General features: G+C 52.1%; 11 protein-coding genes across 11 annotated transcripts; 5 read left to right on the top strand and 6 right to left on the bottom strand.

Moving 5' to 3' along the window:
* Positions 1–505: 505 nt before the first annotated feature.
* CDEST_06046 (uncharacterized protein) lies at positions 506–1,213 on the top strand (the record flags this gene model as incomplete). Its single annotated transcript, XM_062922205.1, has 1 exon — positions 506–1,213. One exon carries the CDS (start codon positions 506–508, stop codon positions 1,211–1,213), a length of 708 nt encoding a protein of 235 aa, XP_062778256.1.
* A 220-nt stretch (positions 1,214–1,433) lies between these two features.
* CDEST_06045 (Putative mycotoxin biosynthesis protein UstYa) lies at positions 1,434–2,751 on the bottom strand. Its single transcript, XM_062922204.1, has 4 exons — positions 2,421–2,751; positions 2,240–2,362; positions 2,083–2,180; positions 1,434–2,004 (listed from the first exon to the last, which is right to left on the bottom strand). The coding sequence occupies exons 1-4, from the start codon at positions 2,674–2,676 to the stop codon at positions 1,708–1,710; spliced, it is 774 nt and encodes a 257-aa protein (XP_062778255.1). The 5' UTR covers positions 2,677–2,751; the 3' UTR covers positions 1,434–1,707.
* A 476-nt stretch (positions 2,752–3,227) lies between these two features.
* Positions 3,228–4,046, bottom strand: CDEST_06044 (Putative prolyl 4-hydroxylase, alpha subunit; the record flags this gene model as incomplete). Its single annotated transcript, XM_062922203.1, has 2 exons — positions 3,228–3,774; positions 3,829–4,046. 2 exons carry the CDS (start codon positions 4,044–4,046, stop codon positions 3,228–3,230), a joined length of 765 nt encoding a protein of 254 aa, XP_062778254.1.
* A 636-nt stretch (positions 4,047–4,682) lies between these two features.
* Positions 4,683–4,931, top strand: CDEST_06043 (uncharacterized protein; the record flags this gene model as incomplete). The annotated part of the gene is made up of 1 exon (XM_062922202.1): positions 4,683–4,931. The coding sequence occupies one exon, from the start codon at positions 4,683–4,685 to the stop codon at positions 4,929–4,931; it is 249 nt and encodes an 82-aa protein (XP_062778253.1).
* A 906-nt stretch (positions 4,932–5,837) lies between these two features.
* CDEST_06042 (Putative aminoglycoside phosphotransferase, protein kinase-like domain superfamily) lies at positions 5,838–7,115 on the bottom strand (the record flags this gene model as incomplete). The annotated part of the gene is made up of 3 exons (XM_062922201.1): positions 5,838–6,173; positions 6,354–6,486; positions 6,571–7,115. The coding sequence occupies 3 exons, from the start codon at positions 7,113–7,115 to the stop codon at positions 5,838–5,840; spliced, it is 1,014 nt and encodes a 337-aa protein (XP_062778252.1).
* Positions 7,116–8,256: 1,141 nt separating this feature from the next.
* On the bottom strand, positions 8,257–9,622 carry CDEST_06041 (Putative alpha/Beta hydrolase; the record flags this gene model as incomplete). Its single annotated transcript, XM_062922200.1, has 4 exons — positions 8,257–8,682; positions 8,751–9,360; positions 9,419–9,481; positions 9,543–9,622. 4 exons carry the CDS (start codon positions 9,620–9,622, stop codon positions 8,257–8,259), a joined length of 1,179 nt encoding a protein of 392 aa, XP_062778251.1.
* A 921-nt stretch (positions 9,623–10,543) lies between these two features.
* CDEST_06040 (Putative NACHT nucleoside triphosphatase, P-loop containing nucleoside triphosphate hydrolase) lies at positions 10,544–14,423 on the top strand (the record flags this gene model as incomplete). Its single annotated transcript, XM_062922199.1, has 4 exons — positions 10,544–10,649; positions 10,734–13,098; positions 13,162–13,831; positions 13,896–14,423. The coding sequence occupies 4 exons, from the start codon at positions 10,544–10,546 to the stop codon at positions 14,421–14,423; spliced, it is 3,669 nt and encodes a 1,222-aa protein (XP_062778250.1).
* Positions 14,424–16,541: 2,118 nt separating this feature from the next.
* Positions 16,542–17,971, top strand: CDEST_06039 (Putative aspartic peptidase A1 family, aspartic peptidase domain superfamily; the record flags this gene model as incomplete). The annotated part of the gene is made up of 2 exons (XM_062922198.1): positions 16,542–17,184; positions 17,274–17,971. The coding sequence occupies 2 exons, from the start codon at positions 16,542–16,544 to the stop codon at positions 17,969–17,971; spliced, it is 1,341 nt and encodes a 446-aa protein (XP_062778249.1).
* Positions 17,972–21,017: 3,046 nt separating this feature from the next.
* Positions 21,018–23,027, top strand: CDEST_06038 (uncharacterized protein). The gene is made up of 6 exons (XM_062922197.1): positions 21,018–21,380; positions 21,457–21,493; positions 21,590–21,732; positions 21,792–22,233; positions 22,451–22,507; positions 22,632–23,027. The coding sequence occupies exons 1-6, from the start codon at positions 21,129–21,131 to the stop codon at positions 23,024–23,026; spliced, it is 1,326 nt and encodes a 441-aa protein (XP_062778248.1). The 5' UTR covers positions 21,018–21,128; the 3' UTR covers position 23,027.
* A 1-nt stretch (position 23,028) lies between these two features.
* On the bottom strand, positions 23,029–23,986 carry CDEST_06037 (Putative YjgF/YER057c/UK114 family, RutC-like superfamily protein). Its single transcript, XM_062922196.1, has 2 exons — positions 23,773–23,986; positions 23,029–23,711 (listed from the first exon to the last, which is right to left on the bottom strand). The coding sequence occupies exons 1-2, from the start codon at positions 23,939–23,941 to the stop codon at positions 23,413–23,415; spliced, it is 468 nt and encodes a 155-aa protein (XP_062778247.1). The 5' UTR covers positions 23,942–23,986; the 3' UTR covers positions 23,029–23,412.
* A 226-nt stretch (positions 23,987–24,212) lies between these two features.
* Positions 24,213–27,813, bottom strand: CDEST_06036 (Putative peptidase S8/S53 domain, peptidase S8, subtilisin, Asp-active). The gene is made up of 3 exons (XM_062922195.1): positions 25,703–27,813; positions 25,303–25,624; positions 24,213–25,237 (listed from the first exon to the last, which is right to left on the bottom strand). Exons 1-3 carry the CDS (start codon positions 27,709–27,711, stop codon positions 24,611–24,613), a joined length of 2,958 nt encoding a protein of 985 aa, XP_062778246.1. The 5' UTR covers positions 27,712–27,813; the 3' UTR covers positions 24,213–24,610.
* Between the last annotated feature and the right edge of the window lie 52 nt (positions 27,814–27,865).

Here is a 27,865-nt window from a genome sequence, read left to right as displayed (position 1 = left end):
CCGAGGCGGGTGGGTTCGCTTTAACCCTCCGGAGCAGAATTTCTCTGTGATAGCGGATCATCTAGGTGCAGTGTGATAGTTATGTGAGTCGCGTGGACGTCATTTGCGTTAGTTTAAACTAAGAACGGAAATCTGAGTTTTTAAGTGAGACCGAAACCTCAACCAGTGTGTCAGGCGATTGGAGACAAAGCTTGGTTCCGACCTGCAGCGTCATGAGTCGAGCTGACCCGGACTGATAGCCTTGAGTTGAATGACGACTGAAGATAGGATTAACATCTCGAAGCCGCAGCCGAGGCTACTTCACGTGTCGAAGTAATTGAATCCCGAAGGGTCAAGGATGTGGGAACTCAGTGATTGCTGTCAGGTAAGCCGGGAACTTCCCAAGCCTTCGCCCACTTACATCCACATCATCTGCGTAGAGGACATCGACAGCCAGGCAAAAGCTCTTCTTCCATGCACGCATTTTCCTACATTCATATTTACTCAAACAATAGCTGTCGACATAATGGCCTTTTACGATTCTGAAGACGCCACTCGCCCCATGCTCCGTGAGGGGGAGGAAGACGAGAAGGCGCTCGCTCTATCGCCTATACAGCAACAACAGCAACAGCAACAGCGGCGCAGCCAACGCAAAATCCTGTCTAGGCTTCTCGTCGGCCTCGCACTGAGCATCGTCTTTGCGTTCTCCGTGACCTGGACCTTCCAGTTCATCGTCACCCCTCCCCGCACCAACGCCGAGGGGGTCATCGTGAGCCCTTGCGGCAGCACGTCCAGTGAGGCAAGGGCTCGCGGCTGCCACTTCGATGTGCTCTCGTTCTGCTGGGTCCCGGAGGAGTGCTTCGACAGGGAGCTCACCGACGAGTTCCGTAGAGCCGGGCCGTGGGTGTTCTACACAGACCGGAACAAGACCGCCTCGGTCACGGAAGAGGAGTTCGGCGCCGACGTGCGGCCAGTCTACCTCACCAACAGGCTGCACAAGACGCACTGCGCCTACAACATTCTACGGTTCCACAAGGCGCTGACCGAGGGCCGCATGGTGCACAAGGAGGACGTCTTGACGCACACGGAGCACTGTACGCAGGTCTTGACGCGGGTCAACGAGCCGGACGACATTGAGGTCAGGGCGAAGATTCAGTATCCTGACTGCGGCCATTTCTCAAAGGATTTCCCCGGAAAGGCCAAGGACGATGTCCGCAGCCACCATCATGTATGATAGTCAGAGGAGCGGCGTAGTGTTAGTTGCAGTCTGAGCGTTTTCAGACGCACGCCGCATGTCAAGCTTATCCAAAGATTTCGGTTCTATTACCTTCCCGTGGGAATACCCTCGACCCAAGATGGTGCATCATGTACCTCAGTTGCTACTAGAAAGATGCGCATAGTTCCTGTTTGTAAAGTTCGACTTCATGCGAGCTCAGATCCTCTAATCTGATTACGTGGAATCTAAGTCCCAATGATTCTTTTTAAGGAACCGACTTGGACAGAAAACACGAGGAGGTATGAATGGAAAACGACTGTATCACATGAGCATATTCTCAAGCTTGAAATCGGAAACTCGTTCGTATTTCAGCTCTTACATATAGAAGAAGAAGAAAAAAGAAGAAACAAGGCCCAAAGGCAAAGCCTTTCCCCGCTTGAGCCAAGCTTCTCGCAACCTGACAGCAGCAGCCTATACATATCCAGTCCCATGAAACACAGTCAACCAATGTCTTAATCCGTGATCCTCCAGTCACTGGGTAGCGCTCGTTCTGGCTGCCGCGACCATGCCAGCAGCGAGTCAAAGTCATTGCAGACGTGCATAACACCACGGTCGGCTACGCGATGGGGGTCCTTGTCCATGTGGCCCTCGGCGGTGGAGTCGGCAAAGCACATCAGAGCTTGCCGCACGTAGTTGAAGCAATGCGCCTTGTGCTCCTCCCAGGTGAGCGTGACGCCGCTGGAGTAGCCAGGCAGCTGGCTTTTGGGCACACCGGCGGCAAGGAGACCAAAGTCTTCTAGGATGGATTTCTGGATTTCGCCGGCAGTCAGTCACTGAGGTATGTAATACGGAACAACGGGAGGAGGCGTAAGGGGGGGGGAACTTACCAGACAGTGTATTTGATGAAAGGCGGCAATTTCAAATAGACCTCCTGCAAAGGGCTTCTGGGCCCCGCTACCGTCATAGGGCGTGGCTCGGACAAATCCTTGGAATTCGTCAGGGAAAATACGCGACGCACGAAATAGATTGTCGTGGCATTCCTACCATGGGAGAGCGTCTGCCAAGACGCGAGTGTCTGATTCAACGTTCCACGATCGTGGAAAGCCTCGGCTGTAACCTGGTAGGCATCGGGCCCTGATGGTTTCGGGACCCCCCTTGAGCTGACATCTGTTCTGAACGTCAGTTGGAATCCCGTACACAACCTTTGCGAGCTTGGCATCGATACCATGGGGCACGAAATGATTATAATCGCTCCCGGCGCGGAAGACATGAGAGTCCAAGATCTGATTCCTCTGGCTGCCCTCTTTGAGAAGGACAGCAAACGTGGCAGCGAGGAGGATAATGAGCAAGAGTTCCATAAAGCATCGCAAGATCTGAACCCGAGTGAAGCTGGGTTTCCGGCCTACTCTGCCAACGAATTCTTCCGTGTATCTCGCATCGCCGCCTAAAGAGGAAGGGCCAAGTAGCTTGCTGTTCTCCATAGAAACAAGTTTTCAACAAGAAAATGAATATGAAAGTCCGTCCTCGTGTTGATGAGAGAGAGAAACAGGCTGAACGGAAAGTCTCGGAAAAGGATAGGAGGGAACAGAAGACAGGCAGTTCTAGGCAAGTTCCTTGAGATTTCGCGGATCGATCCATGTAAAACTTTCATGGACCCTTGTGTTGCGAGGCGATAGTTACATCATGCTTGAGCTTAGCAAAACAAAATAGAATTTGGAACCGTGGTCTATCCCATTGGTCCCAGTGCCGGCTTTGCCGCGATTCTAACATGAAACGACAGCGGCGAGCAATGCTCCGCAGTGTAATTCTGGTTAGACATGCGACTGATTCAACTGGTCGAAAAGCTTTCCAAGCAGTCTGTAAACCAACTGCCCACAAGGATGAGTCATTTTCCGAAAGCAGATCGACACAGATGTGGAGTGAAGTTATGGAATATAAGGTTATGGTTTAGAAACGCACTACCGACTAGTATCCCTTTCGGGCGTTCTTCAATACCGAGCCCCGTGGAATAACGTGTAAGGGGTTCGGCAAACTAAATCTCCCGACGGGTCCAGATGTTTAACCCAATCTTCTTGCCTCCCACCGCAGGTAAGCCGGCATGCAGCGTTCGCAAGTCACCGGCTCCGTCGGCGTGAAGGTTGCGCCAAAAGACAGCACTCCCGGGAACCGCCCGAACGGTCAGCGCCGTAGAAGCCGCGCAATCAACGAACTCGCACCACTTTGGGTCTTCGAGAGCCCAGTCGACCGAGATCTTGGGGAACCTGGTCCCGCAGCTGGCACAGTCGACATCGAGGACGGCAAAGAAAGTTGTTTCCCGGTTTGTCGTCTGGTTTCTCGCGGCAGGGTTGGCTGCCCAGTCATAGTGATTCGTGTACTGTTGTCCCTCCAGATACCGCGTGACTTGGAGGTCTTCCATCATGCCAGTATCCACGTATCCCTGGAACTCGGAAGCCCTGGACGTGATACATTGAACGACAGGGTCGTCTGGCGGCAGGTAAGCGGTGGAGCTCGTCCTCTCTTCGGCGGCCACAGATCGCCCGTCCGTTCTGATGGCAAGAGACCGCTCGAACCTAGGTTGCCTGCCGAGTCATTAGCAACTGGCATACGGTCCCCCGAATGAGTCTTTGGCTTACGCAATGGCGACCAGGTGTCGAGATTCTTGGGGTGTGATGAAGTTTTCGAGATGTTGAATGAGTGGGTCGTAAGACAATGTCCGGACCGTATAAGGCGGGCGTTTACAAGGGTTGTCGAAGGGAGCTTTCGGGATGTTTGCGAATCGAGAACTAGCCGAGTACACAACCGCAAGAAGAGCAACGATCAATGAGGTGTACACAAGTTTCTGGACAGCCATTGTGGAGACAAAGAATATCATCAGAAGAAGCGATATGGAGAAGGAGACTAGAAGCACTGTTCATGCACAAGGGATTGAAACGTCAATGCAGTACGACAGAGAAGTGGCCTTATATGCTCGAAGGAAGAAACATCATAGTGTAGAGTTTTGTGAGAGTCAGGCACCGGGCTTTCGGACTGCCGATCTTCAAGTCCCCGAGTACACCCAAGCTTGGATCTAATGTAAGCTTTCCAGTCCATGGTAGACAAGGGTAGCTGCAATGGTTCAACAAGTCATGACATTCCACAACGGCGCAAGGGTGTTGTGTCGTGAAGTGGATGCCATGCATCCGTGGGAGGGTGGCTTCACGCTCGACATGACACTTTCGCAAAAGAGACGCCGATAGTCAACAGATGAGGGAAAAAGTGACCGTCTACGATGTCCTGATGGCTTACGATCGACATGGCACTGTCGAAAAAAGAGAGCCCGACAGTCAAGAGGCTACGCTGTCTCAATGTGCCACTAGCATTAGTACATAAACGCGGTTCTCGCCCGGTTCCCAAGACCAATGGAACAATCCAACTCACACATCATTTTCATTGCCTACAAGTCTACTTACAAATTCGATCATCAGATCATAATCTCATACCATTCATTATGCAACTTATCAAGGCTACCGCAATTCTTGCCCTCGCCGCCAGCTTGGCCGCTGCAGCCCCGGGTTCAAAGGCTGGTAGCGCGGAAAAGCGCCAGACCACCGAGTTCGGTCCTTATCCCGAAGATAAGTACACTGAGAAGCGCCAGGCCACCGAGTTTGGTCCTTATCCTGAGGACAAGTACACCGAGAAGCGTCAAACCACCGAGTTTGGCCCTTATCCTGAGGACAAGTACACCGAGAAGCACTGAAGTAAGACCACTACTCTGAGTTTTGCTTTCGATTGGAACTAAGTTCTGACTCGTTTCAGCAGATGACGGTATACAAACCACGGCTGCGACGTGAGGATTGATCAAGGCCGCAAAGCTCGGGAGTAACTTCAGATTGTTTCTACTGGAACAGTAAACACAAAGAATCGAGGATTGTGTCTAAATCTCTTAAATAGCAGCTTGCATCTAAGCTATGGATACTTAGTTCACGTGGGTGTGGCAAATCAGGTGTACGCCGACTAGATTGACAAAACGTGGCTCCAGCGGGCACTTGAATCAACAATACCACACACAATTCACCATGACCTTGGCTTCATTCACTCAGTCAATGAGAGAGGCGGTCTTTTGCCACTAGTTGCAGCCCTTCGTTTGTATGGCCCTCGGAAACACTCGCAAGTGTCCCGGATGTCCTGACTCTTGTTGCAGGAAGACTGAGTGGCTGAGCAAGGGCCGCAGGATGGGCCTTCCAAGGAGTATATATTACTCATTCACTCATTAGAATTGTCTATCCTAGAGTCATTACAATACAACCGCACATTTTGCCTCTTTCTATGCGTCTGCCCGCAACAATATCATATTCAGGGGTCGAAAGCTATTGTGACTTTGCTTTGGGGCTGCAGTGATACTTTGGCCATATCATGAGACAGGTCCAGACCAGATCGAGAACTATTGGCAAAAAGTGCAAAAAGCCCGTCACGTCCTCGCCGTTTTGAAAGAAGTATTCTGGTTACCACTTCGGGGCCGTGAAGATGAGAATGAGCTTGCGTATATCCTAGATTATTCCAGCCAGTCCATGAAAGATCCGATTCTTATCTACTCTACGGACAACTGACTGAACGACCTGCCGAATGAAGCCTTCCTATTAGCTGGTTGGACTACAGAATCTGGCTAGACGGCGGCCCAAGAAGGACTAGGAGAAATCGTAATGGCAGAATCCCATTCTCGCTGGCGAAGAAGCGCGAAGAGAGCATAAACATTCTCTCTGCTGAGTTCTAGGCCGAAACGGGACCGTATGCGCTCTTCCATGGCAAACTCTCGCTTGTCCCACGCCTCCCAGATCAAGAAACTATACGGCGGCCAGCTGGCGTGCTCAAAGTCGATGATGATGATACTTCCTGATGGGTCCTCGGCGTCTTCCAACAACAAGTTGTCAAAGTTGAGGTCGCAGTAGCAAAGCCTCAAACCCTCGTGCACGAATCTGAGCGGCGGCAGATCTGGGAATGTCTACGCACTCCATGTCAGCCTTCCCAGATGCTTCCATTATAAAAAAAAAAAGGGGGGGGGGGGGGGGGGAAGTACCTCGGATATCTTTTCGTTGACGTAGGTCTGAAGGTGCTCTACGTCTGAAAACTCAAACAGCGCGTCGGATTTGTCCCTTCTAAAGGTCTAATGCTTGATGCGTACACCGCTGACGAGTCCGGGGCGGGTATCTGGCGGCTTGGGAAGTGACAACAGGAAGCAGATGGCATCCGCAACTCGGTTCTTGAGCGGTAAAAGTTCTCCGTCCAGGATGCGCTTCTGTTCGTCTTCCTTGTTGCTCTGCTGGTCGTTCTTTGGATGCTCTTCACACGTCTCCTAGACATCTTCCACGTCCTGCCTCTCGCAGGGCTCCTGTTCTTACTGTGGCTGGGCCAGCGGGTTTTCAGTCGTTTCCTGACCTCTTTGTTGGGTCTCGGATGCCATCTTGTTGTGACGCTCTTGCTGGTGCTCTTGTTCCTGGTGCTGCTGCAGGCTGTCGTCAGATGCCGAGCCTTCCACGAGGCCAATCCCTCGCTCCCTTTGCTCAGTATTCTGCCTGCGAATGTCCCTCATGACCCCGCTAACCGGTACGCCTGTAACAGACTCCATGACGAGTATTCCGTATGGCAGTTCGTCGATTTCTGCCTCGAAAAAGTCAAAGACCTTTGGCGCGCGGTACATTCGCCTTGTGGCGTCGTCCATCTTGGATATCTCGCTGTGTACAAAGTACTGAGTGTTTGCTTCGCACCTCAGAGGCTCGCCCCCTAAGCTGTGCTTGACCCAAACGAAGACGTCGTCGGGTACATCCTTGGGGGAAAACCGAAAGCCTCGAAGGTTCTCGTAAAATGGCCTTTGACTGCGCTCCAGAAGGTCTTTTGCGGTCGCCGATATGATGTCGTCGCGATCGGGCTTCCAGGTAGCGTCCATGTTTGAAGGCGATTACCCCTCGGCCAAGCGGGCGCGTCGGTTGCGTTTTGGTAGGCAAGTCTGGTACTGTCTGCAGAGAGAGAGGCATTGGATATCCTATTCTAGTTGCGGCTGATAAAAAAAGAAGCAATCACTTTTTGTCGGCCTCTAAACGCTGTACAATCTGACTTCTGCGGATGGTGATAACAACAACCAACAATGCACCGTTGGTCTTGGATACCACCCAAGAAGTCCTGATAAGCGCTTAAGCAAGGGGGTGGCGTCGAGTCTCAAAGGAGAGTGAGACACGTCGCCGAGATCAAAGAACCAATCGATCAACTGCTGAGTGATCCCTTGCCATGTCATGTATGACTTCAGGAACTCGTGAACGTGGCCAGCCCCTTGATGCCTTTCGAAAATCAAATCATAGCAAAGTCTCTGGCTCCAGCTGCTTCACCGCGCCATGTCTCTCCAAGAGGTGACTTCAGTCGGGAGGAAGAGCTACCTGAGCATCCTAAAGGCTGTCGTAATCTTACGTATACTTCCTCAAAAGACACTGGTAACTACCCATGTGAGAGTACTCGCCTGATTTTCTTTCTGCGTAGTGCAAAATCACACTTTTGTCTTCACTGAGCATGGATCGTGCTTTGGGAGACCAGTTCCTCTCAATGTAACGGAGATGATACAGGCATTGTCGAGTCGATAACGAGGCCTTCCACCATCTCGTTGGCTACCGAAACAGCCCTGAAGCTATCCATCCTTGCAAAAGAGATCTTCTCAGAAGGAAGATGTTCTTCTACAGTTATAATGGTTGAGAATTTGATAGATTTCCTGGTTTTGGTCCCATCCTGATCAATGTGCCACGCCTACGAAATATTCTTTCCATGCTCAATCCGAAGCTCCGTGCTTCTCTTGAAATGCCAACAAGTTCGCCGTCTCGAGAAAGTTATGGTGAATCTTTCAAAAATTGGTATTCATTGAAGCCAACTGATCAATATTTTTCCTCCGCCATATGTGTGAGCTGGTTTGATGTCGTGATTGAAACTGACGGCCGTTCTGTTTTTGATCTTATGGCAAGCTGCCAGGAAAGTTGTAGTGGGATCCCGGATCCCCACAGCAGTCCAATTCAATATTCCTCTCCTTCAAAGCCCTTGTCTGCCAGTCAAAAGGAAGTCGGCCCTTGAAAAGTATTCCCGGTAACAAACTTTCCATTGCCATGGTTGTTAATGCTGCCAGATATCACGGTGTCCCCTTGGGAATAGGAAGCACCCGACGGGTACCATTGTGCATTTGACCCGTATCCCAGAGGCAAGGGACTGTTTCCTGGCGAAAGATACGCCCCCGTAGCCCCTTGAGATGGAGCAGGGACTCTAAGCCCCGGCGATGGCATGGTCTGGCTGGAGGCATTTGGAGCGACTGCTGCCGATCGCTGGGCCTTCTGGATCGCCCGAACCCATCGTAGAATCTCTGTCGATACCGAAAGATAGCCTAGATCCTCGGCGCTCGAGAACTTAGTCATGTCCATGTGGTTCTTGTGAATACCGATGGAGTTGTAAGCTGGAAGAATGGCCGAGTGTTTAGGAACGATCTGTGGCGACTAGGTGTAAGTAGATCCCCTAACATCAACTTTGACGCCTCCAGGGGTCAAGTACTCACATCGCCAGCGCCCTTGACGGGGAGCTCTTCATAGAAACAAGTCATTTTGAGGGGCGGACGACCTTGATCGGCTCGGTTCCTCAACATGGTGTGGAAGTCGCCCTGGATCAGGGCGAGGACCTCGGACTCGGGCTCGAGCACCTTGAGGATGCTCGTGTTGGTCTTCTTCACGACCGTGGCGATCTGCCCGAAGACGGTTGCCCATCCCGCAAGGGTCGAGCCGCAGTGCGGCGTGCCCATGAAACAGACCCCGGCCGTGCTGTCGTAGATGCTCCGGATGTGCGCTTCGGCGCTGTTTCGCGACGCCAGCATGGCGTCCTCAAAGATGAGACCACCGAGGCTGTGGACGACGAAGATGACGGGCCGGTCATCGGTGTCTGTTCGCTCACGGAGCTGCGATACCGCGTTGATGAGGTTAACGGCGTGGTTGCGGACTCTGTTCTGCGAAGCGGCCGCCCAGAAGTGCACCACGTCGGCGTCGTAGCCGAATGTGACTATCCTAGTCCTGGGGACTTCGTCCTTCAGGAGATGAGCAGGCCAAAAGACGCCGGTGGACTTATCAGTCCATGTAGTTTCGCGATTTCCCGTCAATCCATGGACGAAAACAATACTAAGCAGGTATTCTTTAGTCCGCTTCCTCATAGTTTCAGACGGGATCAACCGCTCACTCTGCGACTGCGTCTTCGGCGTCGTGGCACTTTTTCAGCCCATACGTTCCTTTGGTAGAATATCTGCGGCCACGTGAGCATTTTATCTGTGAAGGAAGCCATATATTTTACTCAAGAAACATACCTCGCTTCTCCGGCTGAACCGCCGCCGCCTCTGTCTTCATCATCGCCAGACGGGTCCTTTGCAGAGAACCGGGTGAGCATGTTGCGCGTTTCTGAGCACTTCGCCTACAATCAATCAGCGATGGTCAAAATCCTCCTCAGAAGGACGGACAACGTAGTTTTACTCAAAAAGAAACGTGCCAATTTGTTGAGGGGGGAGGGAGAGGGAAACGAACAGGGGCTGGAGGGATGGATGCATGGGATGCATGCCGGCCCAGCTCCGACAGCCTTCATGGCTTATCATTGGGTCGAAACTCGTTCTTCATTCATACCCTTCCACATCCAACCCCTTTTGTTCTATTTCAAGAGAAGGCTGAAACCATCCAAATATGTCAATCAATTGTCTGGCGTGTCTGTAAATGTGGTGTAAGAGCCTAGCAGGCGCCTGTGGATCGCAGTTATTTGGCGCCATCAGCTGGCAGTTTTGTGAGGATCCATCTGACACCTACCAGGCATTGTCGAAGCCTTAAACAAGCGATAGTTATCGTTGACTCCTTAGCTTTTGCATGAAGTGTCTGTCAGTGTAGCCGTCCACATCCAAGTATCTTGAAATTGGTTGGAGAGGCTGAATGCGTGTGCCGCTGCGGGACCCTCATGACCATCGCGGGCGCATTTCTTAGCGCCTACGTCCCAACGTGTGTAAGAGCTTACCATCTGCAGTCAGACTGTCACGGCAGGATTTTGATTGGACTCAACTGGCAGCTTGTGTCCCAGCCTGCAGATGACCTCGTCCGTCTTGGCCGACCCTTGACAAGGCCCCCTGCCACAGCCTTATTCACGCTGGCGTTGTTCAGACTTCCTCCTCTTGACCAAAATCTTGAGATTTTCTCAACCGTCCTTTCTTCATTCTTCGTGCCGATGCGTACGGAAGACCAGTTTTCTGTAAACCTGCGTCTTTGTCGGCCATCGAGCAGTCTTTTGAGCAGTTGAAGGTACATCGGACTCCCGAACCAAAGTCTGAAGATGGCCAGAAATTTCCACTCTGCGTCGAACATTATCTCGGAGACGCTTCACAACCATGGTTTATCGTTGACTGGAAACAGCTTCCAGGGTAGCTACCTGCATTTCGGTTCGTAAAAGAAGCCATTTCCCATATCGACTGTGTCAAAATAAAGCAAAGTCAATGGCTATTAACCAAAATGCTCTGGACCAGACAACAGCAGCGCAGCCAATACCGAGTTGGACTGCAAGAAAGCCCTCTTCCTCACAAATCCGGTTGACGACCATCACGAAGTCGAATCCGACAAGCCTAGCCTGGTTCGAAAAGCCTGCGAATGGATTCTTAACAACGCCAGCTTCCAATCATGGTTCCACTACGACACGGAGCCACAGCTCCTATGGATCTCTGGAGGTTCTGGTATGGGGAAGACGATGATGGCCCTGTTTCTGCTCGATGAGCTAGAGAAGAACGAGGCATTGCGGGGCGCGCCGAACGATGTCCTTTTGTTTTACTTCCTCGACACGAGGAACGAGAAGCGAAATACCGCTGTGACGCTTCTTCGAGGCCTGATCCATCTGTTGCTCCAAGCTCGTCCGGCGCTGCTGAGCCATATTCTACCCGACTTTGAGATCCAGAAAGAGGGCTTGTTTGCACCGACGTCCTTTGAAGCGCTGTGGAGGATATTTGCAAGCATGTTGCGGGACCCGGCCATCGGGACCGTACGCTGCCTGATCGACGGGCTCGACGAGTGCCAAGAGGCCAGTCTTGTCCGCCTCTTGCGAAAGATCACGAGCTTGTTTGGACAAGAGCAGCATGCTCACCGGAGACCCCGTATGGAAGACGCCCGTCTGAAGATGATACTTATCAGCCGCGAGGCGCCGGCTTGTATCCTTAACAATCTCGCCAGCTTCCCACGCATCGACATTTCCACTGCGCCTACCGGCGGCAAAGTTCGGAAGACCGTCTTCAATCAGGAAAAGGGGACGACTGTGACGAAGACGACGACGACTTCGCTTGGGGACTCTTCTCAACCCAAAAGAAGGTTGGCACACATAGTCAGGTTGGCCATGCAAGAGAGAAAAGCCAGTTTGGAGGCCGAAACAGCCAACGCGCAGACAATTGACGGCCATACCACACCCCAGCCCGCTTTTGAACATGGGTTTGCGAGTCTATCCCTGGAGGAGTCTGCTTCACCTCCGCCGCTGAACCACACAGGGCACGGGGCTGCCGGCCAGCAGACTGCGGCGGACCATTATATGTTCGACCCGCCTGTAGAGGATGAAGACACCGAAGAGTCACAAGACCCATTTGCTGACCCGTCCAACGACCAGGAGTCAGAGACCCACGCTCAGTGGGTTTTCCAAGCCCGAGTCGAGGAGCAAGACGACGAGGAGGAAATGGAGACCAGCCAGGGTTCTCTAGAACACTATATCAATGCTAGGGTTGCCGAACTGTCACAGGAGATGGGATATGACGAGTCCGTTTCCGCCATGGTCGACGCTGGGCTCCGTAGCAGGGGTGACGGCACGTTCCTCTGGGTCAACCTCGCTGTCGATGAGATCAAGCGACACCCTGTTTCCGAGCTAGAGGATGCCGTGGACCAACTGTTGCCGGGCATCGACAACATGTACTGCCGCATGCTGCTTCAGATTCCTCCCAGTCTCGTTCCTTTGGCAGCGGCTCTTCTCCGATGGGTCATCGCTGCTCAGCGGCCCATGTATCTGAGCGAGCTATCGACCGCCCTCACCCTCATGGGCTTCCACTCCCCCGACCCTCCCGAGATGGTCAGACAGGGTATCGCAGCGTGTGGAGCTTTGCTGTCTCTAACAGAAGACGAGACAGTGCAGATACCTCATCTGTCGGTCGAGGACTTCTTGACGGCCAGAAGCGGTCCCCTCTGGAGCGATGCCAACCTCTCCCAGTTCTACGTCGACACAGCTCAGGTGGATGGAGAGATCGCATCTTTCTGTATACGCTACCTTGAGCAAGGGTGTCTCAATGCCGGATGGGTATCGGGCGAAGCCGATGATCAAGCCAAGGCACAGCAGCGAGTTGCCGAGTTCCCATTTCTTGTATATGCCGTATTGTTCTGGCCGGACCATTTGCGGACGGCATCAAATCCCCAGGTCGACCTCTCCTCGATTTTCTTCCAGAGTAATTCGTCTGTCAGGAAGAGTTGGTGGTTTACATACTACAACTGGACCTCGAAGAAGAGCTTTTATTGGGTGCCTCAGAACTTCAACCTCCTTCATCTTGCCGCCTACGTCAACATACCCTTCATTGCGCAGCAAATGGAACTCGCTGGCACTCTGGCCTCGCGCCTCGACATCAAAGATAGTGATGGGTACTCGCCTTTGGCCATTGCCGCATCTGCAGGCAACACGGAGACATTTGCCTATCTATCCGAGCGAGGAGCCAGCCAAGAGTGTTTGGGAGGCGAAGACGTTTTCCAGTTGGCCTGTGAGAAAGGACAGGCCCAGATCATAAATTACCTGCTGGACAAGGGGTACGATGTTAACAAAATATACGATCCCAGCGGCAAGGAATTGTTCAAGGCCGTTCTTAGTTATGCTCGCCGGTAGGAGAATTTGGTAGTTCCCGCTCGTTCTTTTGAGGCTGTCACTGACCTGATGTGCCCCAGGCCCCTCGGTTTCGTCAAGGAATGTAAGGTCCTCGAGAGAGACCACTGGTCTCTGTTAACCAATACCTCCGACTGCGCTGAAACGGGCTTGAATCTGGCCTGCATCTTTGGTCACGCGTCAGTCGCGGAGTTGTTGCTTCGCAGGGGTGCCGACATTTCCATCGCAAGCTCAACCGGCTGGACCGCCCTTCATGCCGCCGCGTGGATGGGGCAACTTGAATGCGTCGTGCTTCTTCTGCAACACTGCGCGGACATTCTCGGGACCACTGACGGTGGGCTCAATGCTCTCCACTGCGCCGCGTCTCGAGGGAAGACATCGGTGGTCTCTCTCTTCCTCGAGCAGGGGGTGGAGATCGATGGTCTGACGATAAAGGAGAAGACAGCGCTGCATCTTGCCGCAGCTACCGGGGGTCCCGACACAGTCAAGGTGCTTGTTGCCGCCGGCGCCTCTACCGAAGCCCTGTCTCAAAAAGGCGAGACCCCTTTGCATGTGGCGGCGCGCAAGGGAAACCCAAAGACCGTCGAGGCGTTGCTCGCGATGGGAGCAGATCCACACGCTACCAACATGGAAGGGAAGTCCCCGGGCGAGATGTTGAAGGGCATCAAAAGCTTGACGGAAGAACAGAAGGAAGCGTTGAGGATACTAGAAACGTTCGACTCGATCGGTAGTGTGAGTCTGGACACTCGCTCCGTTCGAAACCATTGTTGGTGCTGATGCTAATCACGACTTTCAGATGACGAGCGGGTCGTACCAGGTGGGATCCGAAGCCTCAGCGGCCACACCAATGAGCCCGATCACGGGAGCAGGAAGCCCTTCTCCGGGACTTGTATCACCAACCTCCACTCTCACATCTTCCTCTCCTTCCAACTCGCTGCCAGGCTATTTCACATCTCCCAACCAGGGCCATCCACCACCGCATGAGAGTTGGCAAAGCTCTCACCAATCTTACTCTGGTTCTTCGGCATACAGCCCCGGCGCGTATTGGTCACCCCCATCGCAGTCCGCGGCAGGTTCGCGAACTTACGAGCCTGCTCCGGCAACAGTCTATCAGTATCCCGATCAGGAGCAAACCCAGCAGCACTACAGACAAGTCTTGCCGCCACCGTTGAGCTACACGCCTGGGATGGGTGGACAACAGGGAAAGGCCGGCATGGGAACGTATCTGCAACCACCACCACAAGTGCCGTCAACCGTCCAGAAGAGGAGGAGTTTGCTGAGCTTAAGGGGCTTATCAGAGAGGGCGGAGAGGCTTCTCAAGTAAGCTATGAACCGGCTCCGAGATGCATTTCGCATATGCAATGTCGCGGAGCGGCTTGTGGTAAAATGTCATTGTGTACGATGTCATCCGAGATGAAGCCGATCCCAGTAACCAGCTCTGGGTACCGGCGGACTGAAACGCAGCTCCGCTACTCTCTAGCTCAAGGGAAGTGTACTGTTCATTGTAGATTCATGCTCATGAGTCAGATGAGGTGACCGTGAGACCAATAACAGTCAAGGTAACAATTATGTGAAACAAGGACGCATTTTGCAAAACCATATTACAAGAATAGGTTGCCCCTTCCGCCCATTTCGTCTGTGTTGGCCGGCAGCGGCTATTGTTGAACGTACTAGCCCTTGATTTCACACATGTTCCAAGAAACTACAACAATGCAAGGTATTTCGAAAAGACATTATCTTGAAAGTTGTAAGAAGAGGACATTGGAACCAACTAGAATCTATACAACCGTCTCATCTCCTACAATAATACTTCCAGAATTCATGTGCCGAACTCAGGGTTTATCAATAGTTGAGGCACATCTTCTGAGCATGTCTCTAGATCTGAAAAAAAAATATGGTTTCTTGGATCCAGCGCCAACAATCAGGAAAACATATTGTTTTACACCCAGGACGTTTTAGACGTCGTAGTCGGTTCTCGCGACAAGCGCTTATCTACATTCCCAATCCCGAACAGAGCAACTGATCGGATACGCCAGACAGATCTAAGGAGATCTAAAAAGTATTCCTGTGATGCCCGTCTGTCATAAAGCTTTCGGAGACTTTCTGAAACGCGTCAATACCGGAGCGGCTGCCCCGCGATACGTTGCCACATGAGCACTGGTATTCGAGCTGTCTTACCACTTGCTGTCCTTGTGTTACTACTGACTTTTGCCGCGATTTTTCAAACACATGATCACACCATAGCGGCAAGCGTTAGATGCCTGAATCCCCATTATCCATTTTGCTCCGTGTTATGATCTTGTTCTGTAGCTGGGGCTATGTGATGTACTGTGTATTACTATCACCTAATGAAACTGCCGCGTGCAGCCTTTAACCTTGCTTGTTACAGACGTTAGCGCGCTCCATTGCGGCGGAACCTCACAACCCAGTTTCAGTGACGGGTGTGTGTCACGGATGAGACGAGCAAGGAACACATTGACAGAGGCCCGCGGTTACCGGCAACTGCCGAGTCACTGGGCCAAAAGACATGATTCAGGCTGCGAGTCACGGCCGCGGCCAACCAGCTTAGACGCGGAAAAAATAATGCGTTGAGCAGGCCGATGCCTGTCAACCGCAGGCCAAGCCGGCAAAAGAAGGTAAAAGAGCCGCCAATGGACCAAGTAGACTGTAGTGAAGGACCTCGATGCTATAGGCTGTAGCACTGACATACAGGGTCAAGAGATTGATGTTTGGAGAATGGGTAGGTCAGTAGTGAAATTAATTTCTAGCTCCTTACCTTCCATAGTCTTCAAAAGAAGCTCGCTCTACAGCCAGTTCAGACCGATGTTGGAAAGTGACATTGTTAGTTTACAATAATGCTGTTGCGGCAGAATTGTTCTTTACTTTTGATACCCCTAACCAGGACCTTCAAACCTTCTATCCCTTCCTACAGTACAGATAATCCTGATACCTCCCCAAACTGCTCGACCTTTTTCAACTCTGACACCCGACTTCGCGGGTAAGCTGCGGATATTATCTGTACAGAAACTCTATTGCCACCAGGATGACCCATCGTTTCAGGATCTGCCATACGAACATCGTCCCATGTTCCCATCTGCGTCAGATCGTCTACGGCGGCTGCTGCCTGTACGATGTAACTTGTAAAAGAGGAGGCAAAAGAGAGACGTGACTCCTACGAGGATGATTTCCATGATCCACTTGCCGCAGGCCGAACATCATTCGTGTTTTGAAGACACATTTCCACGGAATAATTGATGAACAGACCGCTCCCCCCACAGCATTTATATAATTCGGTGATGAAATTGGTTGAGATGCGTCTGAGCAATCTGCATCTGCTGTCGCCTTGTCTTTATTGCTGCTTGGTCTCTGCTTCGAACGCTAGAATCGTCTTTACAATATTCGTTCTGAGATCTGATTCTCTTTTTGTTGCACGCTCTCCCCAATGGCGGATATCCGACGTCCACTGGCGCTGCTTGTCGGCGCCCTGCTTTCCTCCCAATGCCTCTCTGCACCCGCCGGCGGGGCGGCCCCGGCGCCGGCCGCAAAGGGACCGGCCGGAGTGGTCCAGATGCCCATCATCCACTTTGACAGTGAGGCGACGGGCATCCTCCCCCTGGTCGACGTGGGCATCGGTAACCCTCCGCAAATGGTGCGGATGATCATCGACACCGGCAGCAGCGACCTGATCGCCGCCGAGACCGGCAGCGCCGTCTGCAAGGACCCGGAGCAGCAGTGCACCAAGGGCAAGTCCGGCCTCACTCTTGGCTCCTTCGACCCAAAGCAGTCCAAGGGGTTCCAGAAGGTGACCGGGCAGACCCTCGACACTAGCTTCGGTACTGGGGAGTCCTACCAGGGTCCGATGGTCAAGGACGCGCTGATGCTTGGGGGCGCGCAGGTGCCGGCCGCCCAGATCGGGTTGATGGAGACGGGGAAGATCCCGCCAAACACGCCATCGTTTTCGGTCTTTGGAGTCGGTCCTGTGGGGAACGAGGGCGCCGCTACGCCGTACGTGAACGTCCCGGCTCGTATGAAAGAGGCCGGGGTCATCAGCAAGAATGCCTACGGTGTATATCTCAACGACTTTAGTAAGCAATTCTCCAATCCGACTGGCTGTGCATCCTTCATCCGAGAACACACATTTAAGTAGCATGGGAGCTGACGTTTTCAACTTAAGAGGGCTCGGACGGATCGATCACCTTCGGCGGCATGGACACCGCCAAGTTTGACGGCAAGCTCCAGGACATACCTCTCATCCCAGACAATCAAGGCAAATTCGGCCAGTTCGTGGTGAGCTTCAGTTCCATGTCTGTAAGCGGGCAAGCCGGTGCCGGCACCCAGGGCGGCAACGGCACGGACAAGAGTAAAGGAAAAAGAAAGGGGGCCCGGGCGGCCAAGAAGGGCGCCGCCGCGGCCGCCAACCTCATCTCCCAGCCATCCCCGGCTCTTTTAGACACCGGCAACCCGGCGCTCAACCTCCCGCTCGAGGCCGTTACGGGCATGGCGAAGGCGCTAGGCATCAAGACCGAGAAAGACGGCGACGCGACCCTCCTCGGCCCGATGCCCTGCAGCTTGGGCAGCGCCGGCATGAGCCTCGTTTTCGGCTTCGACGGGGACGCCGTCAAGATGAATGTGCCGCTAGGCATCCTCATGTTTCCCGACACTGGGAATGGCAGCGGCGGCGGTGGCGGCGCGGCGGGCCAATGTCGCATGCCGCAGGTCGTCGGGCTGGAGGGCGGCTTGGCCAACGGGCTCACGAGTCTCGGCGCGCCGTTCTTGCAGGCCATGTACGCCGTTTATGACGCGGACCTGAACAAGATCTCGCTGGCGCAGGCCAGGATGAACGTGACCGAGTCCAAGGTAGTGCCGTTCTGAGGCCTGTTTCTGCTTGGAGTTGTGTGAGATTCTGTTCGAGATTCGGTTGAACGGTGTCAGGCACAAAAAGACGCGACTTGATAGCGAGCGGTCCTTGTTCAATAGATTTCTGGCCAAATCTCCTCAAGCACGTGTCATCGATTCCAAATGCTCCCATAGGAGGAGCTAGCGGGCGGTTGATCGGACGTATGCTCAGTATGGTCATCCACATAACACAAGCTAGCTGAAGATGACTAGAGGTTTCTGTTGAAATATTTTGGAGAGTTTTGTTCGGCCGCTTTCTCGTCGGCGGTGGTATCAAGGCTACTTTTACTGAGGGTGAATGCTCGAGTATCTGCTCGACGGCGACAAAAGCAAACCGACCCGTCCATTCCGCCTTATTGCGTCCGCTGCACTTACTCAGGTCCTCGTTGTGTATGACATGGAATATATAGACGACGTTATCTTTGACAGACTCGAAGAAGAGCAGCTTCAACATGGTTTCGTACTTTTGGAGGTATAATGGGCTGTAATCGAGCAGAAGGCTGAGTGGCTCTTCTCCATGTCGCGGCAGAGCTTTGCGGTGGTGTTCATGATGATGACGAGGGTTTCAGGGGAGACGGACTTGTCGTGGCAATTAGTGTCCGCACCGGTACTTGCAGGTCCGGTTGCGGCCGGCGCTGAGGTCCTCAATGAAGAAGTGAGTCAGCAAATAGCAATCCAGTCAGTCCTCATCGTCATCAAAGGCCTCGTTGACGGAAAGCCGGTCTAGTTATCTGGCGCTGGCAGTCAGTGCTGGTGCTGGTCACGAGTTTCGCCTTCTTTGCCACAAATTTTGAGCTTGTGTGGTCTTTTCCCACTTTCTTGCCGCCTTTCCCTTTGCATTATTCTTCCTCAGTGCCATGACGTCTCGCGAGACCAAGATCGGAACCCACGGGGTCTTCTCTCACCGGCTTGCTGTTAGTGACAATGATTTCGGCGAGGCTTTTTGGCCCGATGCGGTGAACCTTGTCCGGTACCGAGTCTGGATTTAGCTTCTTGGTCTCGGGACGGACTGTTGGACGCCGTGGGAGGAGGTGGAGGTGTTCGAAGGTTTAAGTTGATCCCGGTCTGCTTCAGCCAGTCGGTGAAACGGGCTTGGCAGAGTTTGTATAGCTTTCCTTTTCTTCGCTGGAACTGAAATAAAGCTTTGGCCAAATAGGGCGGGGTGAACTATGGTGTGGCGATAGAATGAAGCTGTGCACACCTTGATGATGAAGAGACCTCTGAGTTCTACCCCTTCCAAACCTGTCAACTCTGTCGCCTTCAACAAAAACACGCTCAAACGCTTCTATAGTCCGTTGTAACATTGATGACCACAACGATCATGTGATGACTGCGCAAAAGTTAACCCTCAGTTACTACTGCAGCAAGTGATGCCTACCTGTATGTAGGCTTTGTAACACAGCCCCCTTTTCCGTCAGACGACACGTTGGGTTGCAAACCTTCTGATCGGGCACATTCGACCGAAGTCTATTGACTTCAACCCCGATTCAAGGCCCGGCTTCAGGCTTTTGCTGTCTGACTCAATTGGCATCTTCCACTCACGCCTTATGTATTCAGTCACAGCATACCTCACAACAGGCAGGTAAAACTAGGCTTGCAATTGCGATGATGGCACGAAACTGGGCACGCAGTTATTGGTATCACAACAGACAACAAGTCAGGAACAGCACCGCGACTCTACGCGACTTTGATAAAAGACTTTTCGGTTTTTACAATTTTGAAAAGTCTTTTGTGCGGGTTTCTGTCGGTTGATTGATGTTGTGGTCTCATTTGGTAGTGTGGTATGCGGAGTTGATTTGCCCTCTCAACCAGTTGCTCACGTCTTTAACACTCAACGCCAAGACTCTGGGTTTCCCGTCTCTTGGAGTGGATGAGAGAAAGTTGCTTTGAAAGAAGAAAAGTTCGACTGACCAGGACCGAACTTACATCGTACTGCGGCTACATTACCCTTTTGTTTTTGAGATCGGCCGAGTCGGGGTGGGCCAGGGCATTTACTTGGAAATGAGGTATGTTGGTTGTTATCGCGGGAGCTAGGTAAAATAGTGTGGTCCAGTCGCACGTCGTCAAAGCCTTTGTCATCGAATCAAAGAGTTTCCTCTCGGTTGCATCCATGATGACGTCGCAGACTAATGATTCGAAAATGCTGAGGGAAGGAAAACATCAAAAGCTTCCGTCAACCCATCCCCCTCCCCCCCAAATCCTGCGAGTCCCGCTGCAGCCCCGTATGTGTACGATGGACAGTACCTGTACACACACTGGGTCAAACCTAAAATTCATGTTCCGCGGTCATAGAATTTTTATCCTCCGATTAGGTTGAACCCAGATCGGGACTGTAGTCTAGGTACCCCCGTAGGTATCAAAGTTACCAAATCGATGTGCGTCGGACTCAGGTTCCGATGTACTGTGGCTGTTTATCCTTGCCAGGTAGACTGGAGACGATGTGCAGCCACACAGCCCATACTTAGCTTAGCAACAGTACATCTAGCTACACACTCAGGTCTGCTTTGCCGGTCCGTCTGACAAGGGCGGGAGATACCTGGCCTAGGGGTAAAACTCACTGCAAAGCATGTCTGTAGAATCGCTTCGTTCTTCTCTCTCATGGTGCGTTCATGCGGGCCGTCACGTTTGAGCCTACTTCCTGGATCAACGTTTGGTGCTCATCTCCCACGAAGAGCCGATTTTGCTGCTGTTGTGCAACTGTCCGTTCAGGCGCCGACACGTCGGCGCTCTCGTCCGTGCTTTGAATCCCAAAGTCTGTGCTGCGAACTGAAATCATGAAGTTGGTTGCAACGAATGGGCCAGTTGGTTTTTGGAGCTATGGAACCCAAACCTTCACAAGTCTCTCAATAGCCGGAACCTTCTTTGTACTCTAAAAACAACATTTGCAGACGCATACGATGTATGCAGCCAACTGAGTCAGTCGAGACTTGGACCACCAAACTCCCAACATCATAAGCTTTTGGTAGAGCGAATGATCCTGACCAAACGGCAGCATTGTGTTTGTCCCTACCTTGCAGAAGCAGAGAAGTAGATCGCCTTAAAACCCCCCCGTGTTCAGGTTCGTTCGAGAGATGTGCGTGTGCGCGACCCCGACCGGTACATTCCCAAGCCTCAACGAAGAGCGGCAAAACCAATGATTGCGGTCACGGCAGTGACGGCAGTGACGAGAACAACGACGACATGGGCGAATAAGCGGGCGTACCTCACAGAGGACACGAACAACACGAACATCAGCTTCTTCAACTTCGCCACGTACGAACTACTGTACGTCGTCGTGCCGCTCATGACCTTCCTCGATCTGTTGACGCTGTCTTTACGACTTGCGTCTCTGCGGGATCGTCGGGCACGGCCCCAAGCCGATGACTATTCGGCCATGCTGGCTTCTGTAAGTGCCAAAAACTGCCACCAAGGTCACCATTCCGCCCAATGGCCGAGTTGTCCACTAATAGGCTCTCTGGAAGCTGTTCGCTACTGCGACAGGAGTCATTGTCCTGTACGGTGCGTGGAAGCCCAACTGCCCTTTGGAAATGTGGTTTCGCAAGCATTCCACTGGGTTCTCAAGATTCATACTGAATTATTTTATTAAAATACTAGGAGCCGTCAAGCGTGTCACCGGTCGACACGATTGGGACCCATGGCCTCCGCCAGAAGGGCCCTGGCCGAAGAGCGACTACTCGTGGGATACCAAGGACACCGACCATCCAGTGTTCGGCTGGCTATACCAAATCCACCTCAAGGTGCGGTTTTAATCCTCACTCAACACCTCCCCATGAGCCAGACTCATTTGGTGCAATAGGTCAACTATGCCCTCAACTGCATTCAAGGTGTCGGCATTGGTGTCGTTCGACTTGCCTTCTTATTCCTCTTCCGGAAGCTCTTTAGGCACCAAGGGCGCAAATACATAATCCTGATAGATGTTCTCATTGCATTTGTGGTGGCCTTCATGCTGGTATATACACTGGTCTCTGTCTTCATGTGCGGCATACATTTCGAAGCGCAGTGGACCAACCACGACACGTCAAAGCAGTACTGCTTCACGTCGATCACGTACAGCTTTTGGTCCACTGTTGTAACGGCTATTCTCAACATGACCGTTTTCCTGGTACCAATGTACCCACTATCCAAAATCACATCAACGTGTACGCTTGAAGCTGAAATGACTGTCCAATCTTGGGGGACGTTGCTGACCCTTGCGCGCTCTTGCAGTGACCAAGGAGATGAGGACTTACGTGTTGATTGTCTTTGCCTTCGGCTTTTTGTATGTTCTCCCGGGCTTTTCCTCATTCATCGCACTTTTCCATTTCTTTCCAATCCCATTTTCTAGCCAGAGCTCACGCTAGTTGTCCTAGAGCTGTGATATCGTCAATATTCACGTTAGTCATTTACACCCCATGGTACATTTTCCCAAGTAAGTAACCAATTTCTGGAAAGAAACCTTTAAGCTAATTCTTCTAGTTGATTACATTTACATCTGGCTACGTGAGCATGGGGCCGGTGACGGTGATGCATTTGGTATGCACAAAAGTCAAACCTTGCCCACTTGATTTCGTACCACTTTTCCCCCCCTACCAAAGCATGATTGTTCTAGCAATAACGGCCATTTTGCTGACTAGGAGAATTGCGTCTACCACGACAGGCTGGTCCGGAACGACAACGCTTTGGGCCTACACGGAGCTATCTATTGGCGCTGCCGTGTGCAACCTACCGGTGATATCCCGTTTTCTCATGCGAAGGTGGTGGGGCGCGTCCAGGCAGGCCATAGCACGTACTATGAGCCAGGTTGTGACGAGGAACCGGAGAGTGGTACGCCGGGAAAACGACATCGAGTCGTTTGCACTGGAGAGCGGCACTCTGGACATGGCCGCCGGGACGAGAGGGTCCGTAAACGCGACGAACGACAAGCCAGGACAAGGTGCCACTACCGTGAGGGAGTGCGCACAAAAGAGTGGCTCTAGCAAAGATAATTGTAGTTCTGAAGGCACTGGTCACACCCAGAGCCAGGACAGGACTAACACACAAAGTAATGCGTAACAGCAATGTAACATTTAACGAGTATGACGGCCTTCATGTGTGGTGATCATAATTAAAATGTAGAATACAACAGGATATAAAAGCGGCAGATTCTGTTCCCAGCCTAAAAACCTAGCCTGAACTGGGGAATCAAGCAGTAGAGAGTGGCAGCTTCACTCAGTACATTTCGACGCGAAAACCCGTGCCAGCGGTTGGAAAATTGAGAGTGTCTGTATGTTTGTCTTACAAGAATAGCCGTTAGACATCTTCATGTCCAACTAACCAGGAAGAGACTTTACTGTCGTTCAGTTCTGTGAGTTAATCGTAGACAATGTCTGTCGTTGAAATATCTGCAGAATATCCGCGTTGACAGCCAACAGTTTTCACGCCAGTGAACATTTTCACTGTTAAGGGGCCAGAAAAGTCCCCTCCACCTCCACAATATCGTCGTCGTTTAGCCTCTGCACTTCGATGATTGACCTGGGAGGGTGTCTGTTAGGATCGTTGCCCCAGAACTCCGTCTGTGCCTGGTTGCACAGCGGCCTGTAACGATACATGTCCGTCGTGTAGACTACCAAGCGTACTGCCGAGAAACGATCCGTCCCAGCCAGCTCGGCAAGCTGAATCATATTGGCGTAGGCCTGGCGGATCCGGTCGATGCCGACTGGCGCAAGAGTGTCGTTGGATGGGTAGATGCCTCGCATGCCTATCATCGTCACTCATTTAGCAACCAAAGGCCTGGTTGTCTTGGGCCCGGAGCTCCTTACCAGCAATGTAGACAGTGTTGCCTGCCTTTGACATCAGGCTCCATGGTCCAGTGGGCGTGAATAGTGTTGAGGGGTTGTAGATTTCAACGCCCGCAGGGGAAGTGTAGTTAGGTTCTAGAGCGAGCGAACTTGCCGCAGACAATAGTGAAAATATACCAAGGAGTTTCATGTTGGGTTGAGTTGGTCTACTAATGAACAGACAAGCAATTCCGACATGAGATTAGCAAACCGCGATATTAGATGAAGCAGTTATATAGGCGGTTATTCCAGAGCGACCTTCTGTGTTTCCTGCGGCACATGACATCATACCAAGACGTACTAGCAGGCTTAAGGTCACGTAGGCCTTGATTTCAGTGAGTCCGAGTCTTGGCATTCGTACCATGACTTGTCTTTGCTTCTCCTCTAATGCCAACCCCTGATGTCGCTACACTCAACACAACAAATTACAAATACCTAGCAGCCAGTATCGTTCATAAAATCAACAGTACTTTTCGAGAATTTCATCTCACAATCAAGTTCTTTGTTCTCTAATTATTCCACAACTAAGCTGGTTGTAAACTTGGCTTAATGCTGGTTTTTGTTTTTACATATCGAAGAAAATGGAAACAGAGAGCGAAAAGCCTACGGAAGGGAAACTCGCGGATGATGTATAGACAGTTAGCAGGGTTAGATGCTCCAGTTGGAATGAAATACTGTTGTAAGGGATAAAGGACGTGAATGACTGCCTGTAATTAACAGCGTTTGATTTCACGGCAGACATCAGAGTCTCGGGTTGTCTATTTGATGGATTGGAATGTTCTCATCCGGTATTAAGTTACCGAATACCGCTGGGTATCATCTACGTGCTCTTCAGTATGTCCTTGATAGTCCCGTCGATAAAGCTCTTCCCTTTGCCAAAGAGGTTGTCGGAGTACAAGCTCACGTTGACGAAATGATAATCATCACGGGGCTTGCAGCCCGTTCCCTTATCCGCCAGCCTTCTCAGCAACGCCTTGACGGCCTTCTGCTTCTTCAAGGCGTGTGCCTGTTGCGGGAGATGAATTCTCGCGTACATCATCAGGAATGCCGTCATGCCCGCCATGATGGGGGTCGCGTACGACGTGCCTGACTTGTGCTTGACGTACTCGGTGTCGTCCTCGCATAATACCACAGGCCATGCCGACTCGACTGCTTCGCCGACAGTAGCCAGGTTGATGTCGTAGTCCGTGGCAGTCGGGCTGAAGTGGGAACGGTTGCCATTGGCGTCGGTGGCATGCACGGCGATGACCTCGGGCTCGCGTGCCGGAAACGAGCGTCCGAGTTTGCCGCCACTGTTCGAGGCGGCAGCAAAAAGGACTACGTTGTTTGCGTAGGCGTTCTGCAGCGCGTTTTCCAACTCGACATAGCCTTCAATGTCGCGGTCTGGAAACCCAAAAGACATGGAGATGATGTCCACCTTCCATTCAGTGACTGCCCAGTTAATCGCCTACAACACCTAAGGTTAGTGAACTGGCATGATAGGAGAGCGTCCAAAGGGCTCAGAGTACTCACTTTCGCAATGACACTCGGATTCGAAGGGTCCTTCTCGGCAATCTTGGCAACGAACAGCTCAACGTCGGCGGCGTAGTCGAGAATGAGGCATGCTGTAAAGGTACCATGTCCGTTTCGGTCGTGTACTTTGCTCTGATGCCTGTCGGTCAACGAGTTGTATGTCCCCTTGACTCTTTCGACGCGAGCTTCCACGTCCGGATGTGTCATATCGATGCCCGTGTCGAGAACGGCGACTCTGACTGGCGTGATGTCGAGCTCGTCCGGAATGAACTTGTCGTAGACAGCCGTGTAGTCCGATTTCCACTTCTCGTAACGATAGCATCTGTCGATCATGTCAGTAGGCAGTTACGCTTGCGGTAGTCTAATATGTATGAGCACTGATTTGGCTGCGTGAACGTACGCTTCGCCGGTGACGGCCTCGGGAATGGCCTCGTCGTCAAAGAATTTGAAAGACTTGTAATCGCCGCTCATCGGTGGAGGATTTGATAAAATAGGAAGGACTGTGTCAGAGCCTCTGTTTTGATAAATCAAGATGGGCGGGCTTGGACTGTAGTGATGAGTTCGAGGGTCTAGAGCGCGTGGGCGTGGCGGGTAAAACAGAGGCATCGCCCCAGGAGACGGGGTGTTACTCGGTCGGCCGAGCTGGTCGTCCGCCGCCGTGTCATAAGCGGACTGCTGGTTGAAGTCCTGTACCGGCTGGTCCCAGCTCGCAAAGTCCAGACTCTGCGCGAACCTGTCGAGATCGTCGATTGGTATTGAACTGTATGCTTGGCTTAGTTCAACCTCGAGAGGACGGACTATCTCCTCGTAAATTCGTGCTCTCAACGTCTCGCTGTCCAATCTATCGCCGTTGTCGTCCTCCCAGATTTCTGGGTCCAGACATTTCTCAACGGCTTGGTGAAAGTGGGTATCCTCCGGGAGATCGTCTTTGCAAGCTTGGAATACCAGGTTTGCGTTGATATATCGGATAAGGTCCGGCTGAGTTTCATCCTCATCCAAAATGACGCCAAAGTTTCTGGCGAGAAGATCGAATGGCGTGACGAAATACACCTCCATCAAAATGATTGCCAACGTGACGAGAGTCGGACAGTGGTGTTGTGCCTGGTGGATCAGATCGTCGAAATCAGTGTCGTCCGGATCGATATCGTCTGGGTCGAAGCCGTCTGACTTATCAGTGTCGTTGTCATTGGATCCATCGAATTTGGCGGCATAGTGAGGACACGCTTCGAGACTTGAGAGTTGAGTCTGGAGGAAAGGCCGAAGGGGGATAGCCGAAGACGATGTGCGGAAGAACAGAACATCTGAGGAACTCCACGTGGATTTGAGCCACGGTGTATCGTGTAAGTGAAGGACCGCCGAACTCAAGATCACGGCGAGGATTCGCCTCGTTCTTTCGGTGAAGGACCGCGACCCGCTCTTAAGAAAGTATTCCAACGGGACGGGCTCCGTCGCCCTGTCAACCAAAGACTCACTCTTCTCTGGTTTCAGTATGAACAGCTTTTCCCGCATGACCTTCAGTTCGAGCCGGTAAGCCCACATAGTCATGATCTTGGTGATGGGTTCGCAAAGACTCTTGACCTTAGATGGCTGAACCTTTGGTCTAATGATCTTTCTCCGGAGCTGAGCTGCCCCGTCACCGAATCGAACGACTGATTCCTTAGCCATGTGAACCCGGGCCTCGTGCCATTCTTTCTTCATGGACAGAAACATATTGAAGTCTTGGCCGGCGTCTATAGCCATATCGCAAGCAGTACCAGTCGGTTGTCGATAGGTTCCCAAACGAAGCCGGGCCCCAAATTCGTGAGCAGGTTCACATGGGCAGTTATTGCAAGATACCAGAGCGTTGAACATAGATTGCGCGGCTTTCCATACCGCGTAGGATGGTTCTTTGATCTTCTTTTGGGGGGCGAAGTCTTCTGCCATCCACGCCAATGAATTCTCAGGGTACCGCGTTGCTAATTCCTCTTCGCATGTGGCAAGTGACAGGAGGAAGTCGTTGCACTCTTCGGCAGTCTTTCCGAAACTTAGACAGGGTTGTATGAGTTGAAGCTTTGCGGTGGTGTCTTCCAGCTTACGAACGTCTCCCCAATGTCGAATGAGTGTCCGTATCCTTGCACCCGTCGAAGCCTCGGCGGTCGAAGGGTCCAGAACGATGGTCGAGTCCAGGAGACAGAGAGTCCGCGTGATGAGTTCATTGTCGGATCCAACAGATGCTTGGCCGATGCGGCTTGTGTGGTTTCGAATGATGACACAGTAGGCCGTAAGGCTAGCGTAAAATATTTTGAGTTGAACATTCTTCTCGCTAGTCCTCAGAACTTGAGCGATTTCTTGGAATGTTGTGTATGCCGCCGACGCCAAGCGTACATCATCGACATTAAGGTCTCTGGGAGACTCCAAACTCTGCGTCATGTCGTTCTTGCGAAATTGCCATGGATTAGTCGCTGGTTTTACGTGAAGTCAGGTCGAGTCGAAAGCGCAGATGATGGTTCGAAGCGTACCGTTGGAATCAGGATGAACAACCGACATCAAAGATGACGCTGGCGCATAGGAGCGGGGAAGTGGT

The sequence above is a fragment of the Colletotrichum destructivum genome, chromosome 4 (assembly GCF_034447905.1).
Source record: "Colletotrichum destructivum chromosome 4, complete sequence".
In the NCBI taxonomy this organism is placed as follows: Eukaryota; Fungi; Ascomycota; class Sordariomycetes; order Glomerellales; family Glomerellaceae; genus Colletotrichum; species Colletotrichum destructivum.
Note: the sequence above shows the minus strand (reverse complement) of the source record. Positions and strands in the feature narration are given on the sequence as shown.